This window comes from Mauremys reevesii, linkage group 23 (genome assembly GCF_016161935.1).
Source record: "Mauremys reevesii isolate NIE-2019 linkage group 23, ASM1616193v1, whole genome shotgun sequence".
Taxonomy (NCBI): Eukaryota; Metazoa; Chordata; order Testudines; family Geoemydidae; genus Mauremys; species Mauremys reevesii.
The window spans coordinates 20,593,159-20,620,412 of record NC_052645.1 but is presented as its reverse complement, the minus strand read 5'-3'; the positions used below and the strand labels follow the sequence as shown (position 1 = coordinate 20,620,412).

General features: G+C 52.1%; 1 protein-coding gene across 3 annotated transcripts in view; it reads left to right on the top strand.

Annotated features, from left to right (window-relative positions):
* COL8A2 (collagen type VIII alpha 2 chain) overlaps positions 1–26,184 on the top strand; it is a 143,068-nt gene extending 116,884 nt beyond the window's left edge. For all 3 annotated transcript variants that reach the window (XM_039511180.1, XM_039511179.1, XM_039511182.1), the window contains 2 exons: positions 4,521–4,705; positions 24,219–26,184. In XM_039511180.1, the coding sequence (XP_039367114.1) occupies positions 4,543–4,705; positions 24,219–26,140 (2,085 nt within the window). In that variant the 5' untranslated portion in view covers positions 4,521–4,542 and the 3' untranslated portion in view covers positions 26,141–26,184. The remainder of the gene's footprint in view (positions 1–4,520; positions 4,706–24,218) is intronic.
* The last annotated feature ends 1,070 nt before the right edge of the window (positions 26,185–27,254 follow it).

The following is a 27,254-nucleotide window of genomic DNA, read 5'->3' as shown; positions in this document are numbered from 1 at the left end:
ACAAAATAATTTTCTCCTTTTGAGCCCGGCTGTGGAGCTTTTCCAGGAAATCTCTCTCCAGTGTTGTTTAACAGTTTCCTAGATTACAGCCTCGTGACACAGGTCACCTTGTTCATGCTGCCTCTCGTTTGCACTTCGGCATTTCCATAAGAGCTCAAGAGACTGGAAATAACCCTGGAGATCTGCCTTTCTCCCTAGTTCTCCACTCAGAAGGGACATTTAGATCCCTGCTAGGTTTCTCTTTCATGGCTTTCCTTGGATGGTTGAGGGTGGAGACGCCTATCTCACGTCCTCTGGAAACCTTCTGTTAAGCACGTGGGATGTTTGTTACCGGCCTGCAAACGGAAGTCTGATTTCCCAGATCTAGTCTCTGACATCCGTGGCTTATCTTTGGCCTTGTCTACGCTACAGAGTTAGGTTGATGCAGGGCAGCTTACATCCACCTAACCATGGAAGTGTCTACACTAAAATTTTGCTCCTGCCAACATAACTTGCCCGCTACGCTGACTTAATAACTCCACCTCCACGAGAGGCGTAGAGTCAGTGTCAAAGTAGTTAGGTCAACGCGGTGTCGGTTGCTTACATTGACTGTTGCTACCTTTCAGATGCCATCCCATGATGCCCCGCACTGACAGTACAGTCAGTGCAAGCGCTCCTGGTGGGGACGCGCACGAGCTGACACAAGGAGCAAAGGGTAGACATGCACAAGCGATGTAATTACCGCAGCAGCTGGATGCCGACGTCAGTGAGGTTGTCTTCATTTTGTAGCGTAGACCCGGCCTCCGTTTTTCATTTGCTTTCCCGGAAGGAAATCTTTGAACTTGCTTTGTGGGAGTGAGCAGCCAGTCCCAGTGCTCAGCTGATGTGCGTGTTCTGTCTGCCTCTCCGTTTCGCTCTCAACCAAGGACAGGGTGCTGAGCGTGCTCCACTCCCACTGATTTGCAGGAAGCGTTTGGTGTTCTCACAGGGTCAGGCCCCAAATGATTCAGGCAGCACCCTGAGCAGAGGCCCCCTAGATGGGGGAGAAGGTGCTGGGGAGCCCCTTCCTATCCAGCATCCCTGTGAAGGATGGGTGCATTCATAAGGGCTAGCAACAGGGACCAGTTAGCACTGCTGCTGTGCTTACCAACCCAGAGGAGGCCAGTCTGGGTGAGGTGGGAGCCAGAGACAATGCCTGTGTAATTCCCTTTGCTAAGCATGCTCCACCCCAGCGCTATTCAGGGGTCACAAATCCCTCCCTCCACCCCCTCCTGGAGTGCCACAAATGCCCCACCCCCAGGACATACAGGACACTGATCGGGCCTTAAGGAAGAGACTCTGTGAAACTGCCCGGGTCTGAATACACTGATGCTAGGGAGACACCTCAGCAGGGGTGTGCCTGCCAGGCTCTGAGCTGTTCAGATCTACCCACAGATCTACCTCAGGGGCCATAGTCCTGGGCCAGTCTTAAAAAAACCTGAATTGCAAAGTTTGGGCACAGATTCCCATGGGGACTTGGGTCCAGTGATACTTTTCAGGTCCGATTAGCAGCCTGGCCTCTGAGCTTAGCTCTTTCTGCCACCTGGGAAGAATACTATCTGCATTGCTAGGATCTTTCATAGGAAGATCCCCAGGCATGTTAGTTAATTAAACCTCACAGCCCCCCAGCAAAGTAGGTCAGCCTCACTGGGCCAGGGGAAACTGAGGCACGGAGAAGGGAAGTGACTTACCCCAAGTCACACAGTGAGTTAGTAGCAGGATCAAAAATAAAACCCAGGTCTCCTGCCTGCAAAGTTTGTCTATTAAGCACTAGACCCCGCTAGCTGCTAACAAAGCAGCGCATCCAACTGAGGCATTAACCCCCTGCAGAATGAGCCAGGCCTCGAATTTTCACCTTGCTCATTGTCTGTGGTGCAAGGAAGAGCAAATCATCTCCCTCATGGTCCCCAGTAAGTTGAACCACCTGCTGCACTTGTGAGCTCCACAGCCCCAGAAAGTCTCACTCGGCTCTCGCCCTCGTTTCGCGAGGAGCCATTTCCTCCCCTTGGGACAGGAGAAGGCCGTGTGGAAACACGGAAGCCTGAAGATGGCAGCCAGAGCAAACCCTTTACCTCAGCGCGTCGGCACGCCAGGCTCAGCTCACCACCTAGCTGCCAGCCATGTGGAATCGCAGGAGCACTGGTCTCCAGGTCGAGCTAATAAAACAAGACTTCACAAACATTCCTTGGGGCAGCAGGAAAGTGCTGCAAGGCTCGGGGTCTTCATTAAAGACCCTTGATGGCTTTGCCTAGAGTTTGCAGCATCAGAAACTGCCCCAACCTGGGTTTCGTCTTTTTATTTTCTCTTTTTTCTTTCTTTCACTTTTGTTGTATTTGGTTTTGTTTTTTCATGCCGCAGCTTTCTGCTGCCGTTTCAGTGGCAATGATTCAGGAAATGCCGATCAAATCCAGCTGAGGAGCTGCTCTGCTGTTTTTTTCTTAGGAACAGAAAGGCCAAGCACTTAATTCTTATTAATAGCAACCACGGTTCAGTTGTTACGAGGATCAGCTCTTTGGCGCTGTGTGTTATTTAAGCTTCTGAAAATAAATGTTCGTTCGTGCAAATCAATCTGTTTGCAGCTCTCTGTTTCGGGCTGGCCTGGCACGGGAAGTGTTGCTAGAGGAAAGATGTATTCATGGAGGGTATTTATTTTGTATAAACAGGCACTCAAGTTGGAGTCTGGTGTTCCAGAGCATCGTAACCCTTGGTGCTTTTACAATCCAAGGTTCTCATAAGTACTTGACCAAACAAACTCCTGTTGTTTAAAAAGCACCGCAGCGGAAAGCTACTCGCGCTAGCAGACCTCGGAGTGGGAATTTGTTTCTGACATTTAATTTTTCAGGCTGCTGGCCGCCAAAAACTACAGGCGTTTGTGAACCCACTGTCCAGTCTGAGAGCAAGCAGAGCTCTGTGCCTCTAAGGTTTCAATCACAGAGTGAGGCCCGGACTTGGAACCTGAAATCTTTTCGAGAGCCAAATCCTAAGCACACACGTTTTTTGTTAGAGGAAATCCTGTTCAGTAGAGAGAGGTGACAACAACTCTCAACTCAGAGGGATTTTTTTTTTTAATTTAAAAAAACCCTCCTTCCTGGAAGCTCATAACACGGGTATAATTTACCTGAGATGAACATTCTGTTGGGTAACTTTTGAAACTATCTCTTAGTTACCTTAGTAGAATTTTTTCGTTTCATTACCGTAGCAGCCAGATGTCCCAGCCAAGCTCAAGGCCCCATTGTCCAAGGCGCTGAGCATTTCAGGGTTTATCTACAGTGAGGAGTTATTCTGCAACCACAATAACTATTCCTGATTAACTCCATGTGTGGATGCTCTTGTTCCACTTTGGAAGTGGGTTACTCTAATTCAGAATAAGGCACTTTTATTCTGGAAGAAGACCATCCACCCATGGAGGTAACTAGGAATAGTTAGTCCATTTTAAATCCACACTTTACCTTAATCCAGATTAATTTTCATGTATGCACATGCCCTAACCAAAAGTCACAAAGGGCTTAGAATTAGTATACCCATTTGACAGGCTGCAAAACTGAGGCCCAGTATAATTGAAGGATTTATTCAAGGTCACACACCAGACCCGGGAATTTAATCTAGATCATCTGAGAGCCAGTCTGGTGTGTTCCCCACAAGAACAGGCTCCCTCTCTGTACTCACTAGCTTTCCCGGTTAAATCTGTGTTACTGCATTTTTAACAGGCATTTTCCAGAATATCCCAGTCTATTGCTAGATGGAGTCAATTGTTTTGTAACTTAACCCACAGATGGTAATGGCTCCTTCACCATCAGATGTGTAGTCAGCTATTGGTATTGTAGGATCTGATACATGGCATCTCTGCTCTGGTTCCCTGGCTCCAACCTGGCCCAGGTCCCTTCAGTTGTGACTCTCTAAGAGCAGTTTGAAGACCTGTGTGTGAAACGACATTGGCTCTCAGTCCAGTTCTGACTGGCCCAAGGGAGATGCAATGGAGGGGAGAGGATGCTGTAATGTGCTGTCACGTGACAACAGTCATTTTAAGGACCTGCTCAGCCTTGGATATGTAGATACAGTTGTCTTAGCCTGCGTGGCGTCACTTCAGCTTCCTGACACAGCTTATCAGGAACGCCTGGGACGCTGCAAATACCAAGATCACGTCCTCTGAGCCTTCACTGCCCTGCACCTTGGGCCCTTATCTGCACCGGTGCAGCGTGGGTGTACATTGCTAGCAGAGCAGAATCCCCCCATTCTGCACCGATGTAAGTCACTGCACACAGTGTAGATCCAGCCCCAAGTCTGCACAGGTGAGCAGTGTCTTCTGTTCAGGCTTTTCTAGCACACCCATCCCCACGGACCGTGAGTGCTGGACGGGTTTCTATCCTGGCACACTGGGAACCTTCACACCTACCTACTCCAAACAGAGCACTTGCTACAACTGCCCGAGTCCCTTTTATTCATGGCCTTTAAGTGACTCCAGGCTTCCTTGTCTCCCTAACCATGTTCCGTTTTCTCCACAGGAAGACTAGCCGTGAAGCCAGGATGCTCTCCGAAGCTGTCTCATTGCTGCTGCTTGTGGCTGGCATCTGCTCGGTGTCCGGAGGCGGCGCTGGAGGCGGAGGATACGCTCAAGTGAAATACATGCAGCCCATGGTGAAAGGGCCCCTGGGGCCCCCATTCCGGGAAGGCAAAGGGCAGTATCTCGGTAAGGGGCACTTTTCTGCACAAGGTGCTCGGCCTTTTTTTAAAGGGAGCCTGGGGTGGAAGGTTTGATTTGGGGATGTGACAAACGGCAGAAATGGTGACACTGTCCTGGCAGCCAGTAGGATCTGGAGACCTGCAGCTGCTCGAATGGGGTGAAAATTCACCCCCTGGGTAATGCTCCCAGTTATTGCTCGTAACATAAGTTTAAAGTTTTTTGTTGGTCCGTGAAGACCTGCAGATGGAAGTGCAACATGTCAGTAATTCAGCATTTTATAGCGTCTGCTACACCCATGGATGTGCCAGTGGGACTCTCACCATGCCCCTCTCTGCATAAACACATGCAGGCCAAAGGATGGGGCCTAATTCAGCAAAGCACTTAAGCATGCACTTAAGTTGCAATTGAAGTCAATGAGACTTAAGCACATGCTTAAAGTTAAGCATGTGCTTAGATGCTTTGCTGACTTGGGCCATAAAGAGCCACGGTTCTGATGGCTGGACTAAGGCAGCCGCTGTCTAGTCGAAGCCAGAAGAGAGTTTCTCGTGATTCACACCTACCAGGATCTGACGGAACATACTTGGAAACGGAAACGGGTCTGACCCAGGCTGGGGGTCTCCCTGCAAAGAGGCATTTTTGTTGGCAGGCTCACAGCTAGTTTGACTCCCCAGCTGCCTTCTGACGTAAGTGGCTACTCGACACAGCATTGTTGTTGCTCCCAAGAGCGTAGCCAGGTTCTCAGGAGGCGACATGACAGCACCAGCCAGTGCCGATGACGTCACTGCTGCCATGACATCACTCAAAGGAGGACCGGCTTTATAGGGGGCTTTCTTCACAGAATGAATCAAAACCAGGGGAGCCCCTCCGGAAGGCGGAGTGGGCAGCACCTGCTGGGGGGCTGAGGGGTGGGGGCCAGGAAGGACTCACTAGCTTTGTGCATTTCAGTTCAGTCCGTCTTGTGCGCAGGGCTGGAGTCGGGCAGGAGCAGGGACCAGACAAGACTCCTCAGGGACGATGGTTTGTTACTTTGTTGCGTTATCAAAATAAGGCAAATGCCGCCCCCAGACCATCAGCCTCGTCCCTACTCATTTGTCATCTGTTCTGTCTGGTCCTTGGGCTCAGGGGCCACGGCAGAGCCTTGCCCTCTGCTAATCTCTGGGCCTGTGCTCAAAGTCTAGCCAAGCCACTGCACTGTCAGAGCAATCGCATTTGGAGATCACGGTCATGTGATTCTGCATGATCAGAATTGTACTGACCTGGCCAGGGGCAGCTCCAGGCCCCAGCACGCCAAGCGCGTGCTTGGGGCAGCGTGCCGCGGGGGGCGCTCTGCTGGTCGCCGGGAGGGCGGCAGGCGGCTCCGGTGGAGCTCCCGCAGGCGTGCCTGCGGAGGGTCCGCTGGTCCCGCGGCTCTGGTGGACCTCCCGCAGACGTGCCTGCGGATGCTCCACCGGAGCCGCGGGACCAGCGGACCCTCCGCAGGCACGCCTGCGGGACCCTCCGCAGGCACGCCCTGGACCTGGCAGAATGGAGCCTGGTCGTAGGAATGGGCTTAGTGGCCTTTTGGCATGAAAGGAGCATGGAGACTTCAGAGTAAAATGGGTGACATGGGCACACCCACCAGCCTGGGGAAACCAAGGTGCCTGGCAAATAACATGGACTAAAGAGGTGCAGGGGGTGGATTAAGGTAGCATGTGGGCCAAAGCCATCTGTGGGGTCCCCATTAACATGGAGAACCCCTGCCTAGGTTTCAGCCTCCTCGCTCAATATAAACCAGATCTCCACCCAGCCAGACCAGTCCAGTCCACCCTGGACAAACTGGTGCTTCAGCCACAGTCTAATCCACCCCCTGCCCTGCCCATCCAGAATGTTAAGCCCGGATCCCTAGGATCTTCTGTTAATCATCTTCTGAGTGGATACTTTGCTCCCTGAGTCATTACCCCTTACACGGCCATCACTTCCCCCTGAATAGTATTATGTATTTATTTTATGGTATTGCCTGAGACCGACCGAGATCAGGGCCTCCCTGTGCAAGGTGCTGTACGAACACAGAGTTATAGACAGTCCCCGCCCCAAAGACCCTTCAGTCATGCTGTACTCCCCATCCCCACCAAGCTAGCAGAGCCACCTGAAACGCCAGCTCCCGACTCGCTGTTTGCCTGCAGGGTGCCACTGCCTAGGGGGCTGCTGCAGGCATGGGCAGTCGCAGCGTTGCCGGTGGGGCAGACGGGTACCGGGGCGGGGACGGGGTGCAAAGCTCTGCTAGGAAAGAAGCCTTTCATATGTGTTATGGCCAGGAGGGACTTTGCTGCTCATCCAGTCTGAGCTCCTGTATAACACAAGGCAGGTGCCCTCTGCTGGGACTCCTGCCTCCAGTCCGGTCCATCGCTCAGCGTGGAGCCTGGGCAGCCTCTTTAGAGAGACAGCTTGTCTTGATTTAAAGACTCCAAATGACATCGATGTGGAGAGCTGCAGGTTCTTTGTGTGATGGGATCCACAGCACTTGGCCTCCGCTTTGCATCTAAGTACCATGAAGCACTTTCCTGGGGCTCGGTCCATCGAAGACAACCCCAGCTAGTTCGGGGCTCCCTCGCCCCTTCCCTTTCTGTCCCTATTTCCACATCTGCCCCCACACTGACCTTCTGCCCCCATAACCAGCGTGCGTCCTCCAACAGCGAGTTCCGTGGCTTGTGGCCAGGCATCCCACTGGCTGCCGGAGCATGGGGAATCTCCCCAGGAGCAGGGCTGCATGGGACCCATTTTTCACCATGATTTTCACACGTCAGAACAGAGCATTTCCACAGGAACAGAAGAGCTGCCAGAATGGACCAGGCTCCGTGGTCTATCTAGCCCACTATCATGTCTCCAAGTGTGGTCAGCACCTGCTACGTCAGAGAGATGTGCAAGAAACCGGAACCCTGCAGATATGGGTTAACTTGCCCCCAGGGGACGTTTCCTCCTGGCCTCCGTTGATTAGAATTTGGCTTATGCCCAAAGAAGGCGAGTTTAGCTCCTTTTCCCAGCTTTTTCCTGGCTTCTGGGCCATTTACACAGAGCTAGCAGTGCCTGCAGTGCTAACCACGTCCCCCGGTATGGAGTAGGTCCCCCAGACTTGTCATCCACCCACTCCATGTCCTAGTCCACCTTTCCATCATCCCCCTCTTTTCGCATATGGTCATTTACGTGAAGATGTTCCTGTTCTCGAAGCCTCTCAGTGCCCATAAAACGAGTCAAATCTCTAGCAGATGCTGCAGCCGGTTCCCTGGAGAGGGATTTGTGATGATACAGAACATCTTCACACGCAGCTCAAACTCGCCTCTCGCTTCTCTCACCTGCTCTGCTCGTGTGAGGCTGGGGAGTTGCAGATAACTGAACTGGGGAAGGTTTCTCCAGCGAGGGAAGTTACCTGTTTCTGTGTGTGTGTCCCCCACCCAACCTTTACATGAATTCCCTCTCCCCACAGCTTGTGGGTGCCTGTAGCTGTCTGCAGCCCCTTTCCCAGCTGTGCTCTCTTGAGAAGGAAGAAGCCAGGAGACACGCCAAGATAAACACAGATACACAGATGGCCGTTGGCGGGGCAGGGGCAGCTGGTATCCCAGCCTGGGTTATGCAGTACCACAGCCCAGCGCATTAACCCTCTCCTGCCCGTATTCCTGTGGGAGTCAATTCGCATACGTGGAGGCTACATGGGGAAAGAGTAAATGGGTTTACTGGGAGGGGGAGGGGGGGCAGCTGCTTTCTCAGCGGCAAGGGCTGCTGGAATTGTGGGAATGTTCTGGAGAAAACGGCCTGTGTTGGTAGGAATGGGGAGAGGGAGCCATACCACAGCGTCCGAGAGGCAGGGTGGGACTGCGATTCAGGAGACGTGAGAGCAAGGCCCAGCTCTGACACTGTCCTGCTGGGTGGCCTGGGACACGTTACTTTGCCTCTGTTTCCCCCTCTCTTGCTTTCCCTAAAGGGACTTGTCCTTTAAATACCTAGAGGGTCACGTGACCACAGCTCTACTCTCGATTGGCCTGCCCGCGTTATTAGGCCAAAGATGTGACCATCCCTAGCACACAGCAGTTTATATGTTTACTGAAGCAGAGCACCATGTGGATGGTGCTGGTCTTTCCTTCTCCTTTGGATCCCTTCCTACGCTAGACTCCTCAGGGGCTTTGGAGATTGAATCTGTCACCTGCCTGGGCCAGTGTGGCCGTGAAGCGGCCCAGCCCACCCTGGCCAGGCTCTGATCTTGAGAGCTGGTTCAGACCCAGAGTAACCCTGAGACAATCTGGATTTATACCAGAGAAACTGAGATCAGAATCCCTTCCCCCACCCCACCCACCCAAAGCTGGGACGCGCTCTCATGCTGAACATTCCCAGCCAGGTTTCCAATCCTTTGCCTATTTTGGTTTCCTCAGCCAGGAGGGAAGAAGCCTGCGGGTGCTAGCCCTGACAGATCCAGCGAACCGACGGGAGAAAGCGTTCTCCTCCCCTCAAAGGGCAGGAGGCTAGAAGCCCCACACACATTAAATCCATCTCTGCGAAGCGACGTGCCGATCAGTGGAGCAGGGATGCCGACGGAGCTGCTTTGTGTGATCAGCCATTGGGCAAACCACGCCAACCCGCCATGCATTCCCCTCCCTCTTGCTCACCTCCATTTCTATCCACCCTCCCTTCTGCTAGATCCGAAACGCAGGTGCATGGAATTCTGAACCCGGAAAGATGAGGGGACAGAAGCCTGACTGTCAGTGTGTTTTGTGTGTGTTAATTATATGTCCTTAGAGGGATGGCTTTGCCCAGATGGTTGTCTCTATAAACAGTGATTGTTTTTAGTAAAAGGTGTTTTTTCTACACTCCGCCAAACAAGGGCCAATGCATTACTTGGCTTCCTGAGCCACTGATGTAATAAACTTTGCTGCAAAGCTGTCCTCTACCACTTGAGCCAAAAGAGTAACTCCATTAGCTGGCAGCAGTAGTAGGGCTGTTGTCCTCTTGTGGACCAGCCAGCAAGAGGGACATGCCACACTTTGCCAGTGAAAAAAAAAATGAGGAGCCCTTGTGGCACCTTAGAGACTAACAAATTTATTTGGGCTTAAGCTTTCATGGGCTAGAACCCACTTCATCAGATGTGTTTCCCTTACACTGCGCATCACGTCTCATGGGAAAAATCCCCACTTTTTTCCCCTACCTCTGCCATTTCTCAAAGCTGGACTAAGCTGTAATGTGTCAGCAGGGGGGAGCATGTGCGGGAACATTCACAAGCTTAATTACATCAAGCTGTCTGTCATCATATGATGGAAACAATGATCCTGTCTCCATTGTAAAGTGCTGTGAGATTTACTGATGAAAAGTGCTAAGTATTATTATTATTACTGATTAAGAGCTCCAGGTTTGGCCCATTGTGAGATCATTCAATGAAAGGTACTAGAGAAGTGGGAATTAATTGTTATTGATTATTATTTTCCCAGCCCAGTTGCTGCAGTAGATTAAAATTACAGCCCTTGAAAAATGCAGCTGCTTGTTACAAACACCCAGCCAGTGAGAGACATTTCAGATGATTTAGTGACCGTGACATGGGTGACCAAGAATTGCTTCTATCACCCTGAATTCACTGCTGATGAAATTCTGCAGCAGCACCAATCCCAGGGTAGAGCAGGGATTTCCAGGCTGCCTGTCCCAGTTAAACAGCTGACATTCTCTGGCAGCGCAGCAGCTGGAGACGAAGGGGCAAGGAAGCCTTGCTGAGCTCACATAATGACCTCCCTTGGCCAAGAGAGACTTCGCCGGTAGTGCTGTGTAACCCGACTGGCAGAGAGCACAGGGAGCCGAGGAGAATGCCCGACAGGCCGGCAGTGCACTCTGGGCCGGGTCTCCTTGGAATTGGGTTGTGGGAACGAGGCATATGAATATTCTCCAGCTTAATTACCTCAGTCTGTCCGTCATGTTAGGTACTTCTCTGGCCTCCCTTTCCACAGCATCTGAGCACTTTCCTGGGTTTATCCTCGCCACCCGCCACCGGGAGGCAGGGCAGGGCTCTTATTGCCATGGTACAGATGGGGAACTGAGGCACAAAGAGACTAAGTGGCTTGCCCAAGGTCAGAGTCAGTCTGTGGCAGAGCTGGGCATTGGCCTCACCTCTCCCCAGTCCCAGGCTAACCATCCTCTCTCTAAAGGGAGGAAGTTTCCGGTAAATCCCTCACCTGGGCACACCAGTCGCTAGAGGAGATCACAGGTGACTAACCAGAGCACGTGGGTGGCAGGAATCCTTGGGCCAGATGCTCAAGTGGTGTAAATTGTCTCCATTGAGTTCAGTGCTGATTTACACCACCTGAGGATCTACCCCGGTTTGTATTACCGCATTGTGGCAACCCCGTGCCCTTCATTGCGAAGTTCCTGAGGAACGACGCTGGGCTCTCTCCTTGCACAGGTGCCGTGGCCTGCAGGCTGCCGTTGTGCGTTTTAGCAATAACCCTGGTTTGGCTCGGACTCCTGGAGCATCATGGCTCCTTTGGGGGGAGCAGGGGACAGCCCGAGATGCTGCCTTATAACACATGGATGATGGAAACACACAGCGCTGCAGTAAGGAGCCGTGCCCTGTGGAGCATTGCAAATCCAGGCCCTGATCCTGCAGTCCACCAGCGGGAGATCTGATCCACAGTCTCTAGGTTAGGTCCAGGCAGCCTTCGAACCTTGCTCCTAACATTCCCACCCTAACCAGAGACTCTTGCACCAGAGAGGTGTCAGTCGTCAGAGCACCTCCTGTGAGATGCCTTGTTGGGTCGGGAGGAACAGGCTCCGCCCTGAGGCTCCAAAAGCAGCCAAATAATTGCTCCCCTGTTCTCTTCCTAACCCCAAACGCTGTGGTTTCAATCAGCCTGGTCCCAGGGCCCTGCCATGAGAGCGGAGCTGCTGGTTCTCTACACACAACGCCGCTGGGGCCATGCAGCGTGAGCTGGCGCTGCCCTGGAGCCAATCCTCGCTGTGCACATTGGGACCCCCACCCAGCTCCTTGCCCGACCCCTCAGCGATGCATAGGACTGAGCAGCCATTGGGTGGCAAAACTGCAGCATCCAACACGCATGGGAGAGGGGGCGGTTTCCTGCGAGCAGAGGCAAAGGCCATCGCCCTTCCCAGTCGTTATTTGGATTCCACCACCACCCCCGCCCCTGAAACAAACAGTCCCTCCCAGCTCCACTGGCTCCTCAATTCCAGTATAACCGGGGAGCCCCCCTGGAGGAGAGTCGCGGGGGGCAGTTTATTGGGGGAACTGAGGTGCCAGTGGTGCAGGGGGGGCAGACTGTCTAACAAGCCGTCCCAAGTCCAGGCAGAGCAGGTCAGGCCGGAGTCATGTCGCGCAGCGACTGCTCAGGAAGAACCAGGACACCAGAAGCCTCTCCTGGCGGCTAATGGCAGCAGAGACCTTCCTTTCCCTTGCAGGGCTGCAGGCCAAACCAAGCTGTGGTCTGTCTCCTGGCACTGCCGCCTGGCCCTGGGATCGAAGAGTCCGGCTGAGCCCTTTGCACCTCGTCCCTCCTGGCTGGGCAGCAAGTGGGCAGAGAGCTGAGCCGTCTCCTGAGGACGGGCGAGACCGAGCCACAACAGCTCCCCCGCCTGCCACTGCCTGGCATTCAAACGGGTTTGATTCGTGCCCGTTAATTAGTATTGTGGTAGCAGCTGCACGGTGCTGGGCACTGTACAGACACGTAACAGAGACGGTCCCCGTCCCAAGAGCCTCTCGAACGAGAGACAACAGCCGGAAGCAGCGAACAGATGGGGGAGCACAAGGGAAGAATGAGTCTATGCTGGTTCCTGCACCCCAGCCATGTTCACTGACCCGACTGAGCCAAAGCCTCGCATGGAGCAGACACAGTGACAAAGAAGGGGCCGTTTACACATCATCATTTTTCTAACCTGATCTGGATTTGGAGCGGCTGCTCTTCGTGGCAAGTTGTTGGGTTTGTCATGATAGTTGCCTTGACCTGGGGCTGGATTGGCTTCTCTAGAGGACCCTGGCTGGAGCAGACTCCTCCACTGATCAGCGCACACCAGGGGACTGCCTCTGTTCTCATTTGCAGCTGTATAAATCTGCAGTGATTCCACTGACATCAGTGAAGTGACTCCAGATCTGACACCCGTGTAACTGGTGGCGGAGTCCTGACCCATGTGCTGGAAATTAACATGCGGTGGAGTGTGCCCAGGAAACTGAAGCCTGCCGCAGGCTTTGGCGGGGCCGGACTGCTGGACACTGCAGAAGTGGTTATGATCAGCTGGGCAGCCCTAAGTACAAATGATTCAATCCATCCTTGGTGCAGGGCCCTTGCCAGGAGCTCTTCATCTGCACAGTGTCGGCAGCGGATCACAGAAGTACCTGAGCTCATAAATACGCCGCAGACAACACAGTGCAGCAGCCCAGTGCTGAAACATTAGCTACCTGATGAAAGCTGGATTGCAGGCTCATTCCAGCTGGGGGAAACCTCTGGAGCCTGCTCCACTCAGTTAGCTCAGGGCTGGACCCTCCAGCCTGGCGGGAGTGTTGGCTCCAGGAGGAATAACTTCTCGAGGGGTTTGCAGGTGGCTGCAGAAGGCCAGCTTGCTAGTGCCTGATTTACGAGGAATCTGAATGGCTAATCAAGAGCTAAGGTCAGCACATGTGGCAGGGGAAAAAACACAGCAAAAGCTGGAGTTGAAGTGAGTTAAGCTCTCCGCCCCCTCCAGCTGCTGGGAGTCTGTTCTCTGAATCCCAGCCAGAGACAGAAACTCTACAGGCAGCCCCACCAAAAAGGAACATTTTAGCTGCCGATGGGACTGGAGTCAAATATCTCTTTGCTGGGTTTTTTTTCTACGTACTCTAGCCACATACAAGACAGAGTTGTCATTGGTAGTAGTACCTACAGCGCTAGGTGCTGCATGACTTTGGGTGGGGAAACTGAGGCACAGAGGAAATGACTTGCCCAAGGTCACACATCAAGCCAGTGGCAGAGTAAGGGATAGAACCTACATCTCCTGCATCCCAGGCCAAGGCGCTATCCACTGGATGACACTGCTGCTCTGAGGGATCAGGTGACAGGCAGTCCTCTGAGCTCACCTAACTGGCCATCCTAACGTGAGCTTCGTAAGAGCGAGAGAGCAGATTAGGGCAAACAAGAACTGCAGTGATAGTGAAGGCCCAGGAGAGGCCAGAGGCTGCGTCAGTCCTGGTGCCTGGTGAGAGGTGTGACTCTGTCAAGGCGAGTGGTAGTTGGCTGCAGGGTCACTGTGATGAAGGCAGATGCCCCGGTGATGGGCACGTTCCCCTACATCTGTCTGTCTTACCCAACAGCGTAAGTAACACATAGAGGATGTGCTGGTGCTTTGGTAAATCCTGCTTTACATCACACCCACAAAGAGGAAACAGACTCCTCTAGCTCCTGGCCGAGGGTTATTTATAGACCCTCCTGCCCCAATCCAGCCACTGCTCCACTTATTGAATAAAACCAAGCTGACAATCTAGTGCTCAGAGCTGGGCACTGGGAGCCTGGGTCCCGTTCCCATCCTGCCACTGACCCTGTGTGTGGCTGAGGGTGAGGGTTCAAAGGCTGCCGAGTCAGCCAGGAGTGCTCCAACCCCACACACTGAACTGGCAGCTTGCGCCTGGGTCTGCGGCACCTGCCCACGGGGCTCGTGCTCGGCTTGAGGCTTCGGGACATGGCAAAATGCACCTGTGGTTTTACCGTGTCGTGCCTGGGGGATGCTGCCCCCGCTTTGCTTTGATGGAAGAGTTGTATTAGTAGGTGCATTACGGGCGTGCCCAGTTCAGCTGCGTGTTCACCCAGCAAGAGACAGTCCCTGCATTGGGGAGCTTCCAGTCACAGCAGGGAAGGGACCGGCCACAAGTGGGGCCAGAACCCAGATTGCCTGATCCTTACTCCAGTGCCTGCTCCACTAGAGCACACGTGCCCAGCTGGAGGCTAGCTGCTGCCGGCAGGTTCAGACAGCAGGCTCCAAACCAGGGCTCAAAAGGGAGGCTGCTGCCCCTGCCCTCCCAGCTCCAGCCCGAGCCGGTGCCTGCACCGGACGCCACACATGCTGACTGGCCTTGGCACTTCAAGCCTCCAACCAGTGGCTCAGAGCGGGCCTGAAATGACCCCACCTGTGGGTGCCACCTGCCCGCTGGTGACGCCTGCCAGGGGACCATCATTTCCTCTGCTTAGACTGTGAGCTCTCCAAGGCCGGCACTGCTCTGCCCACGAGTCCCTAAGGCAGCCAGCCCAATGGGGCCCCGGGCATGGGTAGAACGTGGTGACTCTTCCAGAATAATTAGTCATTGTCAGCTGTGCTGTGGCTATGCGCTCGCTTGCCCTCTTCCCCCCAGCTTTCTTCCCTGAACCCAGTGTTAGTCATGCCGCTAGACAGGCCCGCTGGCTCCTCAGTAGAGCTGAGCGACTGGCGGAGGTTTGGGTTCTCGCGCAGCTCCAAACAAAAGGGGGGGAAATGGGGTTGGGTCAAACGAAAGGGTTTAGTTCACTGCCAGCATTTTACAGTTTGTTTGTTTTTAACCAAAAGCAAACTGACTTTTTTCCCAGTTTCACGCGTCGCTTTTCCCTCGGGTATCAGAGGGGGAGCCGGGTTAGCCTGGAGCTGTAAAACGCGACAGTCCTGGGGCACCTCAGAGACTAACAGACGTATTGGAGCATGAGCTTTCGTGGGCGACGACGTGGGTGTTCACCCACAAAAGCTCATGCTCCAAGACGTCTGTTAGTCTATGAGGTGCCCCAGGACTCTTTGTCGCTGTTCCCTCTGGGGGCACCCAAGGGTGTGGCAGGGGACCGCGCCACTCAGAGCTCCAACTCTGGCACTCGTCAGTGAGAGCTGGCTGGGCCCGGCTCCGCGCTGCTGGCCCCTTCGGACTGTTGCGGCTGCCCGGTTTGGCAGGCCGCGATGCCCTTGCTGGGTGTGTCGCATTGGCACCCCCTCTCCCAAGGCTCAGCGGCACCTCGCCCTGCAGTGGCACTGCTGCCTGGGAGGCTGCGTGGGGGGGAGGATGGTTTGGGATAAAGAAGGAATCAGGATTCCTGAGTCCTGGCTCTGGCTGTGCCATGGGCGAGTCACTGCCCCACTCAGCGCCCAGTTCCCCGGTCTGTAGCACGGCGATGCTGTGGCAGGGCCTGGAACGCCCCCCCCCCGGTTAAAGCGCCTGCTGCGTAGCTGGGGGAGGATCCCGCGGCAGCTCCAGACAGTCCCTGTATGCAATTGGCCCTGAAGGGCTTTCAGGAGAGAGGGGCTAACAATGAGCCCCCCAGGATGGGTTTTGGGGCTAAGCAAAGGCCTGAGTGGCTTGGGTGACTGAGCTATTGCAGGCTGGGTTCCCAGCTTGCTGGCGCCACCTAGTGAAAATGTCAGGAGTTAGTTACCTTTCTCAAAAGCCAAGTTGCTTTTCTAAATTGCAAAGGGGGAAAAAAACCAAAAATTTTGCTCCCTGAATGTTAGGTAATACCCCGAGGGGGGGAGGCCTCTTTCCTGGGGCGATGGTGGAAGTGAAAGGCTGGATCCCCAAGGATGAGGCTCGACTGTAGACGTACATTTTTCTGAGCCGGGTAGGTGGCACTAAAAACCGTTAAAATGTTAACAATTGGTGCGATTTTTAAAAAAAAAACATTATTTTTAAAACCGGCAAAGGGACCTTTAAAAACACAGCTGTGCATCAGGCCAGCGTGCGGTGGTCTCTTTAGTGCGGTGCAGGGTTTACTAACGGGGCGCCAGCCTGGACTTTGCCTTCTGCTCCAAACCTTTCCCATTATTATAGGGCAAAAGTGAGCAACAGCCATGGGTATTAAATACACACAAGGGCCCTGTATCAATGGCTTCAGGGCCCACCACAGCCTGCTAAGGCGGCTAGCTGTGCATGTGAAGGTTACCTAGAGTGCAGGAGAAAAGACAATTTCCCTGTATTGTAGCACCTATTTAAATAGTTTGTGAGACTTCTAGCGGTGCTCCGGTGGGGGGGGCTGTGGTTTAGAAGCCAGCAGCCAGCAGCAGGCTGTATTATTCACCTGGCCCTTGCATGTGTGTGTAGAGCTCGGAAGCAGGGTTCTCTGGAACCCAACTATCCCCGTGGGGTTTCTTCGTATCATTTTTGTTGTGCAAATGACAAAATACCAATCAGACCTATTGTTCTCATTTTGGTCTGGCTCTTCCCCCTTCATTCTCCAGCGGCTGCAGGGTCCCTGAATGCCCAGACTCTCTCTGGTGCTCTTGCACCAATGGGATTTAATAGGAACTGAGCAGTTTTAAAACCAAACTGCTTAACCCCCAAAAGCCTCCTTACCCTTTCATGTCAGTAAAATGCTGACCCAAGCTTGGCTAGGAGAGTATCAGCTTCCTTTTTATTTTCTCTGGGGATCATGTTTACCATAGAAACCTGTGCCTTAAGCCCGCTGGTGTCTGGAAAAGCTGCTGAGCTCAGTGAGTCCTGCAGCAAGCAACATACTGAGCTTGGGAAAGAGCGATCATCCCATGAGTGACTGCGGACAAGATTTACACCTTAGCTGGTGCCAGTGACTTCTCCACCTCTTCTGTGTCTGGGCCTCATGTTACAACAGACAAATGTTGCTCCCTGCCCCTCAACGAGCCAAAAATACAACCTGTTGGCAATGGGTGACAAACCATGCACAGGCGCAGTGCTTAGAGTAGGGGAGCTGGCTGCCTTGGTTTCAGTCCAGGCTCTGACTCCAACTCACTTTGTGATCCTGGGCATGTGCGCCTCTTTGAGCAGGTAAATCACTTAAAGGGTCACTAAGGCATCACTTAGTCCCACTTCAGCCCGGAGGTAACACAGAGTCGCGTGCGAGGAGCCTGTTTGTGTCCTAGTCCTGGATTTAAAGGCAGCTTTGCGTGAAGGAGACAAAACTCTGACTGACCTTGGTCTCTGTGCAGAGGTGGAAGCACAGGAGTGTAAGGGCTTTGGGGCAGGGCACTATTGCTTCACTAGGCGTGTGTGTGCATGTGCAGCGCCTCGCACGGCGGAGCAGAGATCCCTGACTGTACATGGAATAAAGCATTAGTTAAGTCAGAGCCTGTTGCTGGCTCCCCATGGCAGATTACACACCGCAGCCTCCTGCCTTGCTTACGTGTGTATTTATCAGCCTAAGCCAGGAGCGCCTGTTTCCCATCCTGGTGGGGAAAAGGGCTGTGGCTTTGATCCCCCATAGGTAGCACTGCCTTCTCAGAGCACCTCCACATCGTCCCCCAGCCCCTCACAGAGTCAGAGAGCCAATGAGCCCCTTCATTCAGCTATTGACCAGGGTCCTGCCTTTGTCTGCTGGGAGTGGTCAGTCCTCACCCCTCCCACAGCAGCAGCCAAACAGTTGCTACCATCTGGCAATTGTTCAGTGGCCTTTCTATGAAATGAGTTTGTAGGTTCTCTGCCCAGGTCCAAGGGCATGTGTCTAAACCACAGAAACAATCCCTATAATTTTTTCCCCATCTGAGGCTGGGCAAGGAGCCCAAGGTGTGGGAATGGTCCACAGAGACTGAGTTTTCCCATTTCCCTTAAAGGTGGCTCCTCCAGAGTCATATTAACAGCAGGGCAGTTGGGGGGAACACGCAAGCTACTGCTGCATGGAGCAGGACCTACCCTGCGGTCTTCAGAAGCTGCCAATCCCGCAACTTTCACCTATATTAAAATGTTTACAGAAAATACAGTGCACACCTTGTAGAGCGGTTGCTCATATGAAGTCAAGAGGCCTCCAGTTAACATCTCAGCAGCTCCCTCATGTCCTGATAAATGTGAAACTTCCCTTGCCAAGACGACGATTATTTTTATATGTTCCCTTCCAACTTTAATCCCATTAAGCTCCGTCCGTTCGTTCTTCCCCTCCTAAGTCTGCAAGGACCCTCATGGCGCTCTATTGCTCCCTGTGATCTGCTGAGCTCCGGCCTCTGGAAGAAAATGAAAAGCCTGGAGAGAACTTCAAGGCCAGCAGAAATGAAAGGGCCCCAGGCAGAAGTTTATCCAGCCATAGGCAAAAAAAAACCTGGGCAAGTAAGGAAATCTCCACAATAAGCTGCCAAGAAGAGGCTCCCCAGGCCACATGAGCAAGAGAAGGTCTTAGAACCACTACGTGTTCAAGAACAAAGTCCTAATGTGTGACACATGGGAGAGCTCATTAAGGATTTTGAAGACGAGGTGATCTGAATGTAAGACGCCTGTTTGATATGTCTTGGAATCTTCTCTGGATTGATTTGCATTTTCCAGGTTACTCAACACACCGAACGTTTGGATGGGGGCTACTGATTTAGAATGTAAAGCTGCCAATCTCTCTGGTGGTGTCCTATGCCTTGGTCATATTCCCTGGCAACCCCAGCTGAAGCTGAAAGTGTCTTTGTTGTAAACTGCCCTAAGGGGGGGGGCTGGTAGGCCAAGGGAAAGGCGCTGCTTCCTAGGGTGAACTCTTTGGGCTGCCCCCACAGCATGAGGAAGGGTTGAGTAATTCCATGGCATGAAGAGTGAGTTCAGAGAGAACATAGTGATGGTGTGTTCAAGGTGGGAAGACAGTTGCTGCCTTGTACAAGGGCTCCAGAAATTACCACCATTGTTTGGCCATAGGAGTTAACTGTATGTCCACTGGAGAGGAAAGGCAGTGAGCATTAAGGGTGTTTTTTCCCCCACATCCTATCAGGTGCTGACCACAGCTAAAGATGGGATGGTGGACTAGATAACCATTGGCCCATGCTACAATGTACATAATTAGCCTGTGAAACTCACTGTCACGTGGCATTACTGAGGCCAACAGCTCAGCAATATTAAAAAAAAAAAAAGGATTAGCCATTGTTATGAATACCAGAACCCGCCACAGGTATAGTAACTAGGATGACAATTCATCAGGGATGTGTCAGCCCTCATAGTTCAGGGCATAGGCCAACCCCTGTCTGCTTGAGGTCAGGAAGAAACTTCTTTTCATTGGCACCTTATTCCATCTTTAAATTTCTTGCACCTTCCTCTGAAGCAGCTGATGCTGGCCACTGTCAGAGACCAAGCTAGATGGACCATTGAGCTGAAAATTCCTTTGTTCTGGAATTAGGTTGAAACCTTCCCTCTGGACCTGAGACAAGACCTTCTGTAGAGGCTCTGTCTATTGTTTTCCCTCCCAGACTCCCAGGTGGCTGTTTCCATTAGCATTCATGGTAGTTTTGCTCATACACAGAGGGGAGCATATAACCCTTTGCTATTGCTGTGAAATGCAGCCTCTCCGAGACATGCGTCTGTGGTAAGACACGGTCTCCTGAAATTGGATACCGTTGGGGCTGTAATGTCCCAATTTCTCTGTGCTAACGTCCCCGGTTTGGTTTTCCTGTCTGCTTTCTTGGCTGCCCACAAGCTGGCAACTCACATCTGGCTTTTTCTTTTGGTGAGGTTTTTTTTTTTCCTGTCCCCTCCTTCATGGGCTAAGCTGTATCTCCATGTTTTGATTCCACGCGAAATGACCTAGAAAACTAATTCTTACAAACCATAGCATCCAGCACAAGAAGAAAAGAAAAAAAACCACATATTGAAATAATTTTCCCGGGAAGATATTTTCCAGAAATCTGCTTAAGCACACAGTTTAAATCTTTCTTTTTTCTCGGCTGCAGAAATCCAGTGGCGATGTCTTGATAGACAAGTATTTCCTTAATCAAGATAACCATGTGACCTCTATTAGAGCAGAGGATGTGGGCAAGTCTTTGATATGCAGATAAGCTCAGGAAAGCCTAAGTCCTGACTGTGTTTCCATTAACAAAAGAAAAATAACCACATTTCCCGACTTGGTTGAAATGACCAGTGCTAATTTTTGGGCTTAAAGGAAAAGCCCCCTTTGATACTTAGCTGGGGCCTTGTCTGCTGCCTTTATTATTTTTACCGCCTGTGCCTTAAATCTCATGTAATCTTTCCCCATTGACTGAGCAAAATCTCCTAGTGTTGGCAGATCCAGCCAGCCCCACGGTTTCCTTGCTTTTATGTCCTCACTCAGCACACTGACTCCTCAGTCTCCTCTGGCTCTGTTCCCAACACAGAGTCTGTTTCTCTCCAGCACTCACTTCTCTTTTACCCTCCCCCTCCTGGAACTTTTGAACCTCCTTTGCCCCGAGCATTGAACCAGGCAGCCCCAGAGCCTCCCTTAGCTTTTACCATTCACGACTCCTCCTAAAGCCAGGAGCGACAGCTAGGCCTGTGCGTCCAGCGTCTGGCATTCAGAGCATCTGTCTGCCCATGGGTCAGTGGGCTCTAGCAAGGCAGTGGGCGTAGCTTGAAGCTTTTTTCTCAGATGGTGGATGGGTGGGTGGAATGCAGCTTCCTCCTCTCCCTACGGTTACTTGTGGGGCTGCAGGCCTTAGAGAATCCATGATCAGCTCTCTTGCGGAGAATGAAAAGCACTCAGCAGACAGCATCTTTCTTTCATTTTCTGTTTGTTCCGTGTCTGTCCTCAGTGCAATGTGACTCCGGCGTGTGCTGCTGCATCAACTTCCCATCCAGCAGCTTCCAACCACCAAACACAGTTTGCCTGCTCCGCCTTCCTCCCCACAGCGCCCTACTGGGCTTGTAGCCCATGCACAGTTCCATAAACTAGGAGCAAACAGTTGGGTGGTTTATATGGCTGGCCGTGGGAGAACTTTGTGCAAGGGATATGCAAGTCACTGGTTTGAACCTGGCTGATGGCAGGAGCCATGACCCAAAGCCAACTTTGGCTGAGGGACAGTGTGGTGCAGAGGACAACGCACTGGACAGGGCCAGAAGTCGTTGGTTCTTTTTTTTTTCCTGGCTCTGCTGTGTGACTTTGGGCAAGTTAGTTCTCCACTCCCACCCTTTGTCCATCTAGATTGCAAGCTCTTCACGCTAGCATTGTCTTCTGCTGTGTGTACGAACAATGCCCAGCACAATGCCCTGATCTCAGTTGGATCCACTAGATCAGGGGTAGGTAACCTATGGCACGCGTGCCCTGAGCTGATTTTCAGTGGCACTCACACTGCCTGGGTCCTGGGGGGTCGCCGTACCAACTCTAATGAGACTAATTGATTAAGGTGGACCTCATTAGAGTTGGTACGGCAACACCCATTTTTTCATGTTCTCTGTGTATATCTATCTTCCTACTGTATTTTCCACTGCATGCATCCCATGAAGCGGGCCTTAGCCTACGAAAGCTTATGCTCAAATAAATGTGTTAGTCTCTAAGGTGCCACAAGGGCTCCTGTTCTTTTTGCAGATACAGACTAACACGGTTGCTACTCTGAAACTTGTTTTTAGAAACGTGTCTAAATAAACATCAAGTATCTCTTCTATTAAACCTACCTGGGACAAGAGCCAGTCAAAATGTTCACCCACTTCTCAGGTGGGAAGTGAAGCCATGCCTGGGCTACTCTGTGCCTGCACCAATAGTACCGAGCTGTGGTGAGCAGCAATTATGACACACTGTGGATCGCCTACACTTCCATCTCCTTTTCTGATGCATTTTCCTTTTTCTTTCTTTCTTATGGCCCTTTGCAAAACTGCTATAATTCTCTAAATGGCAAGTGCTTAGGGCCTACTCCCAGCTGTGCTGAATCAGTCCAGGATGGTATTGCTGTTGCATTTCCTTCGCAGCAATTGGCTTCGTCTACATTCTCAGTGTGTTTAAAGTTTCCTCCCCAACGCTACAATCCAAAGGCAAGCGGGACTGCGCCAATGAACACAGACACATCTTACGTGAACGCACAAATGACAAACCAAGAAAATATCCTAAAGCACTGTAGTCAGCCTAGTAAGAGCAAACCATTTTAGGACTAGAGAAGTCCAAGATTTTAAGGGCGGCTCAGTCACTCAGCGGATTGGTGATAGGGTACCGTTAATCTTGGCGGTGCCTTTCGTCACCAACACACTCTTTCGAGTCCAGCCCAGAGCCGTAGTGACTGAAAGCCATTACCCGCTGATGGCTCTTTTGTAGCCAGTATCGAATGATTGGAGGGGCGGGGAGTCCTCAGGTCCTAGGGAACATGTAAAAACAGCTCCCTAAATATCACCCTCACAGCTGATGCTAATTGGCATGCTTGGCCATACAGGCAATGGAGAAACTAAGGGTTGGCAGGGACCCTGGAGGCTAGCCAATGCTCTGGTTTCTAGTGATAGTGCTGGAACAACAGGCCTTACGCTCATTGGTGGGGCAGTGTGTGAAGCCTCCTCTGTCACTGCTTCGCTCGATGCACGTCTAGAGGAAGGGCAGGTTTGTGAATAAGGCGCTGGGACTAAAGAGATGTGGATTCAGTCCCCACCTTTGCCAAGACCTCCTGTGTGACCAAGTCACTTTGGTCCCGCTCCTCAGAGATATTTAGGCACCTAATGCCCATTGATTTCAATGGCCGTACGTGTCTGAATACCTTTAAGGCACTGGGCCTTAAGTTCTTTGTGCCGCAGGTGTTCATTTGTTGATGGGCCTAATTATACTCCTTCCTTTATGACTATTTTATATGTTTAGAGTGTAAGATGGTTTAGAGCATGGACTCGCTTACTAGCTGTTTGGATGGTGTCAAGCACAGTGAGGGGCCCAGTTTTGGTTGGGGTTCTAGGTGTTACAGTGAGGGTGGCCCAGTCTTGTTTGGGGTTCTAGGTGCTACTATAATATCAACAGTAATAATAATTCTAAGGCATAGATTTTTTTTTCCAACCCAAACACTGATTTTGCATCATCTGTGAATTTGGTGAACATCTTAGCTTGTTACTATTTGCAAATGAAGATGCCAGAATGATAACACTAGATGCTGTTAGAAGCATCAGTGGAAGCACAGGGGGCCTCTGAAACTATCAAAAATGTCCAAGAGTTAGCCCGCACTCCAAAGAATATCATAGTATCTATTAGCCTTGCCACCCCACTGATAACTAGACAGCAGGGCATCCGTGAAGCCACCATCTTTAGTCTCAGTAAAAGCTACAGGTTCACTCTTTTCCTTTTGCCTTTACCTTGAGCACAGCAAGTCTGAATTGTTCATCTCTATTCCGTTTTTTTTTCCCCATAGTTGGTTTAGCAAATTGGTCTGACTCCCCATTTAATGTTCAAGTACCCGGTGGGACGTGTTTTAGCTACTTCTAAATCAGCCATAAATGATAAAGTGTCTGAACAGGCCTCTGTTCATCTGGTGCTAACGTACATTCCTACAACCTACCATTAAAGTAAAAGGAGCCTCTGGGTGTGTATAGTTAATGATACCCCATCCCCAGGCTTTCAGAGCGCCTTTCATCTCAGACTCTCAAAGTGCTTCACAAATATTAATTTCCAACGTCAGCGGGAGGGTTTATAGCAATATCTCCATTTAACAAGGCAGTACGGCTCAGAGCCTCAAAAGGTATTTAGGAGCCTAAATCCTATTGAAATCAATTGGCATTAGCCTCCTAAATCCTTCTGAGGCTCTGGGCTGTGCCGTCACTAACACCCAGCACTAGCCACAATGGTGTCTCCTCTCATGACGCTGAGGTTCTGCTTCTTCTGGTAGTGGGTGGGCACTAGGCCGTTCCTCACATACCCAGTAAGGGTTTGGTGTCTCTTGCTCTTAACAGACATGCCACCGCTCCTGCCGATGGATCTCAAAGGGGAGCCAGGCCCCCCAGGAAAGCCAGGCCCAAGAGGACCTCCAGGCCCCCCAGGCTATCCAGGAAAACCAGGCACTGGGAAACCCGGACTTCATGGCCAGCCAGGCCCTGCTGGCCCCCCTGGATTTTCTGGTGTTGGCAAACCAGGTATCCCAGGGCTCCCAGGAAAGGCAGGTATGAAAGGGATGCCCGGCCTCAAAGGTGAACCCGGCATGAGAGGTGAGCAAGGCCAGAGAGGATTACCTGGCCCGCCAGGACTGCCTGGGCCAGCAGGCATCTCCGTCAATGGGAAACCAGGCATGCAGGGCACTCCAGGCCTACCAGGATTTCGGGGTGAGCCTGGGCCAAAAGGGGAGCCAGGGCCTCGGGGGGAGCGTGGCTTAAAGGGTGAAAATGGCATTGGGAAGCCAGGGTTTCCGGGTCCCCGAGGAAATGGAGGACCCCCCGGCCCCGCTGGGCCTCCAGGGCCAAACGGCTTTGGGAAACCAGGGTTTGATGGCTTACCAGGTGCTCCAGGGGGGAAAGGCGAGATGGGCCCATCTGGAGCCCCTGGGATCAATGGGGAACCTGGGCCAATGGGGCCACGGGGTCCCCCAGGCATTGATGGACTAGGCATCCCGGGCGTCGGGGGGGTTCCAGGTATGCAAGGCCCCGTGGGGCCAAAGGGAGAACCCGGTATCCGTGGCCTTCCCGGTTTACCTGGGCCTGCAGGCTATGGGAAACCAGGTTTGCCAGGCTTAAAAGGAGATCGTGGGCAACCTGGGATCCAAGGAGCCATTGGCGACAAAGGGGAACCCGGCCTAGATGGGGAAGCAGGCGAGCAGGGCCCACAGGGTGTCATTGGACCCCCCGGGGTGCCGGGCTCCATGGGTTTGCCAGGCAAACACGGGCTGCCAGGCCTCAAAGGTGAGGTTGGGCTGCCTGGGCCCCCAGGAATACCAGGGATGCGTGGAGACCAAGGGCCAAACGGCTTTGCAGGGAAACCAGGGGTACCTGGAGAGAGAGGTTTGCCTGGGTCACAGGGACCACCTGGCCCCACAGGGCCAAAAGGAGAACCAGGTTTCACAGGGGTTCCTGGGGTGCCAGGGTTAACAGGTAGCCTGGGACCAAAGGGAGATGCAGGAATTCCAGGCCAGCCAGGCCTGAGGGGCCCATCTGGTATTCCAGGCCTCCAAGGCCCTTCTGGTCCCATGGGGCCACAGGGCTTACCAGGGCTGAAAGGGGAACCCGGCCTCCCAGGCCCTCGAGGGGAGGGGAAGGTAGGGGAGCCTGGCATTACAGGACCCATTGGCCCACCTGGAATACCAGGGACACGTGGATTAAACGGCCCCCCAGGACCCCCAGGGCCGCCTGGTCCCCCCGGGGCACCAGGGGTGTTCGACGAGACAGGCATGGCTGGGCTGCACTTACCGGATGGAGGCGTGGAAGGAGCGGTGTTAGGGAATGGTAAGCCTGGGAAGCCCCAGTATGGCAAAGGGGAGCTCTCTGCCCGGATAGCACCTGCTTTCACCGCCATCCTGACCTCCCCGTTCCCAGCCTCTGGCATGCCAGTCAAATTCGACAGGACTTTGTACAACGGGCACAACGCCTACAATCCAGCCACTGGGATATTCACCTGCCCCATCTCCGGCATCTATTACTTTGCCTACCACGTGCATGTCAAAGGGACTAACGTCTGGGTGGCGCTTTATAAGAACAATGTGCCCGCCACATACACCTACGACGAGTACAAAAAGGGCTACCTGGATCAAGCCTCAGGCAGCGCAGTGCTCGAACTCAAAGAGAATGACCAAGTCTGGGTCCAAATGCCCTCGGACCAAGCCAATGGGCTGTACTCCACAGAATACATCCACTCCTCCTTCTCCGGCTTCCTGCTGTGCCCCACATAACAGCTGTTGGGTGGTTCCCCTTTTTACCCACTTTAGCCATAAACTGTCTCGTTTTTTTAATAATTTTTTTTAAAAAATAAAAATACAAAAAAGAAAAATCACTGGGAAGAACGTGCAAGTCATTGGCGCAGGACCTCACTTCACACTGTTCACTCAAGGAGTCAAGCGGATAAGGGGAAAGGAGCCTTTGTTGTTTCCGGGGGGGGGAGGGGGGGCGGCAAGTGGGAGAGGTGTCTTTGGAATAAATTTTACCTTTGTGACTGCACATCAAACACAGAAACTAGCTCAGGCTGGCTAGGATCTAGCTATGCAACTACATTGTTCTTTAAGTCAGAGGAGGAAAGCTGAAGAATCTAGACCCTTCTTGGTTTATAATCAAGTGCCCTCATGTTCTCGCTGTTGAGTACTAGTTAAATAAATAAAGCCATTTTGCATATTCGTTAGCCAATCCAGGGATCCTAAGCAATCTCAAATCTCTAGAGCAGTGGAGATTCCTGGTGGATTGACTATCACCTTCCCAATCAACCAGTTCCCCATATTTCAATCTCATTTGACGCTTGAATCAGTCTCTCAGATTCGATCAGGGTGGGTGGATTTAGTCATCAAAAGGGGAACACTTTGCAGAAGCACCTTTTTATAAGTAAATATTTAAGAAAAAATCTTTAGGAACAAAAAAGATCATTAGTAGCACCTGGCAATAGGATGGGTGCCAAATATACTCCAAAGCCATTCAGGAAATTTGGGACCCCCTGTGATGAACAATGTTCCTTGACCTTGTATTAATTCCTGCATTAGCAAGTCAAAGGGCCAGTTCTATCACATATATTTCTGTAGCTTACAGACTTGTTTGGGCTTATGAAAGTTTTATCATCTGACAATCCAAGGATGGCGCTGCAAGCATGGCTTACATTGCTACTAGCTGATTTCATGGAAGGTTTAGCTCTGCTTTCTTTAAGGTGCCATTTATAGACAACTTACTTTTACTGTCTACCTTTCAGGATGTGTGTACTTTTTTTTCCTTCCCCTTGGGGAACTTATTAAAAAAAAAAAGCATTCATTCTAACTTCCCATGCATTCATTTTACAACGGTGCTATTATCTACTCAACAACGTTA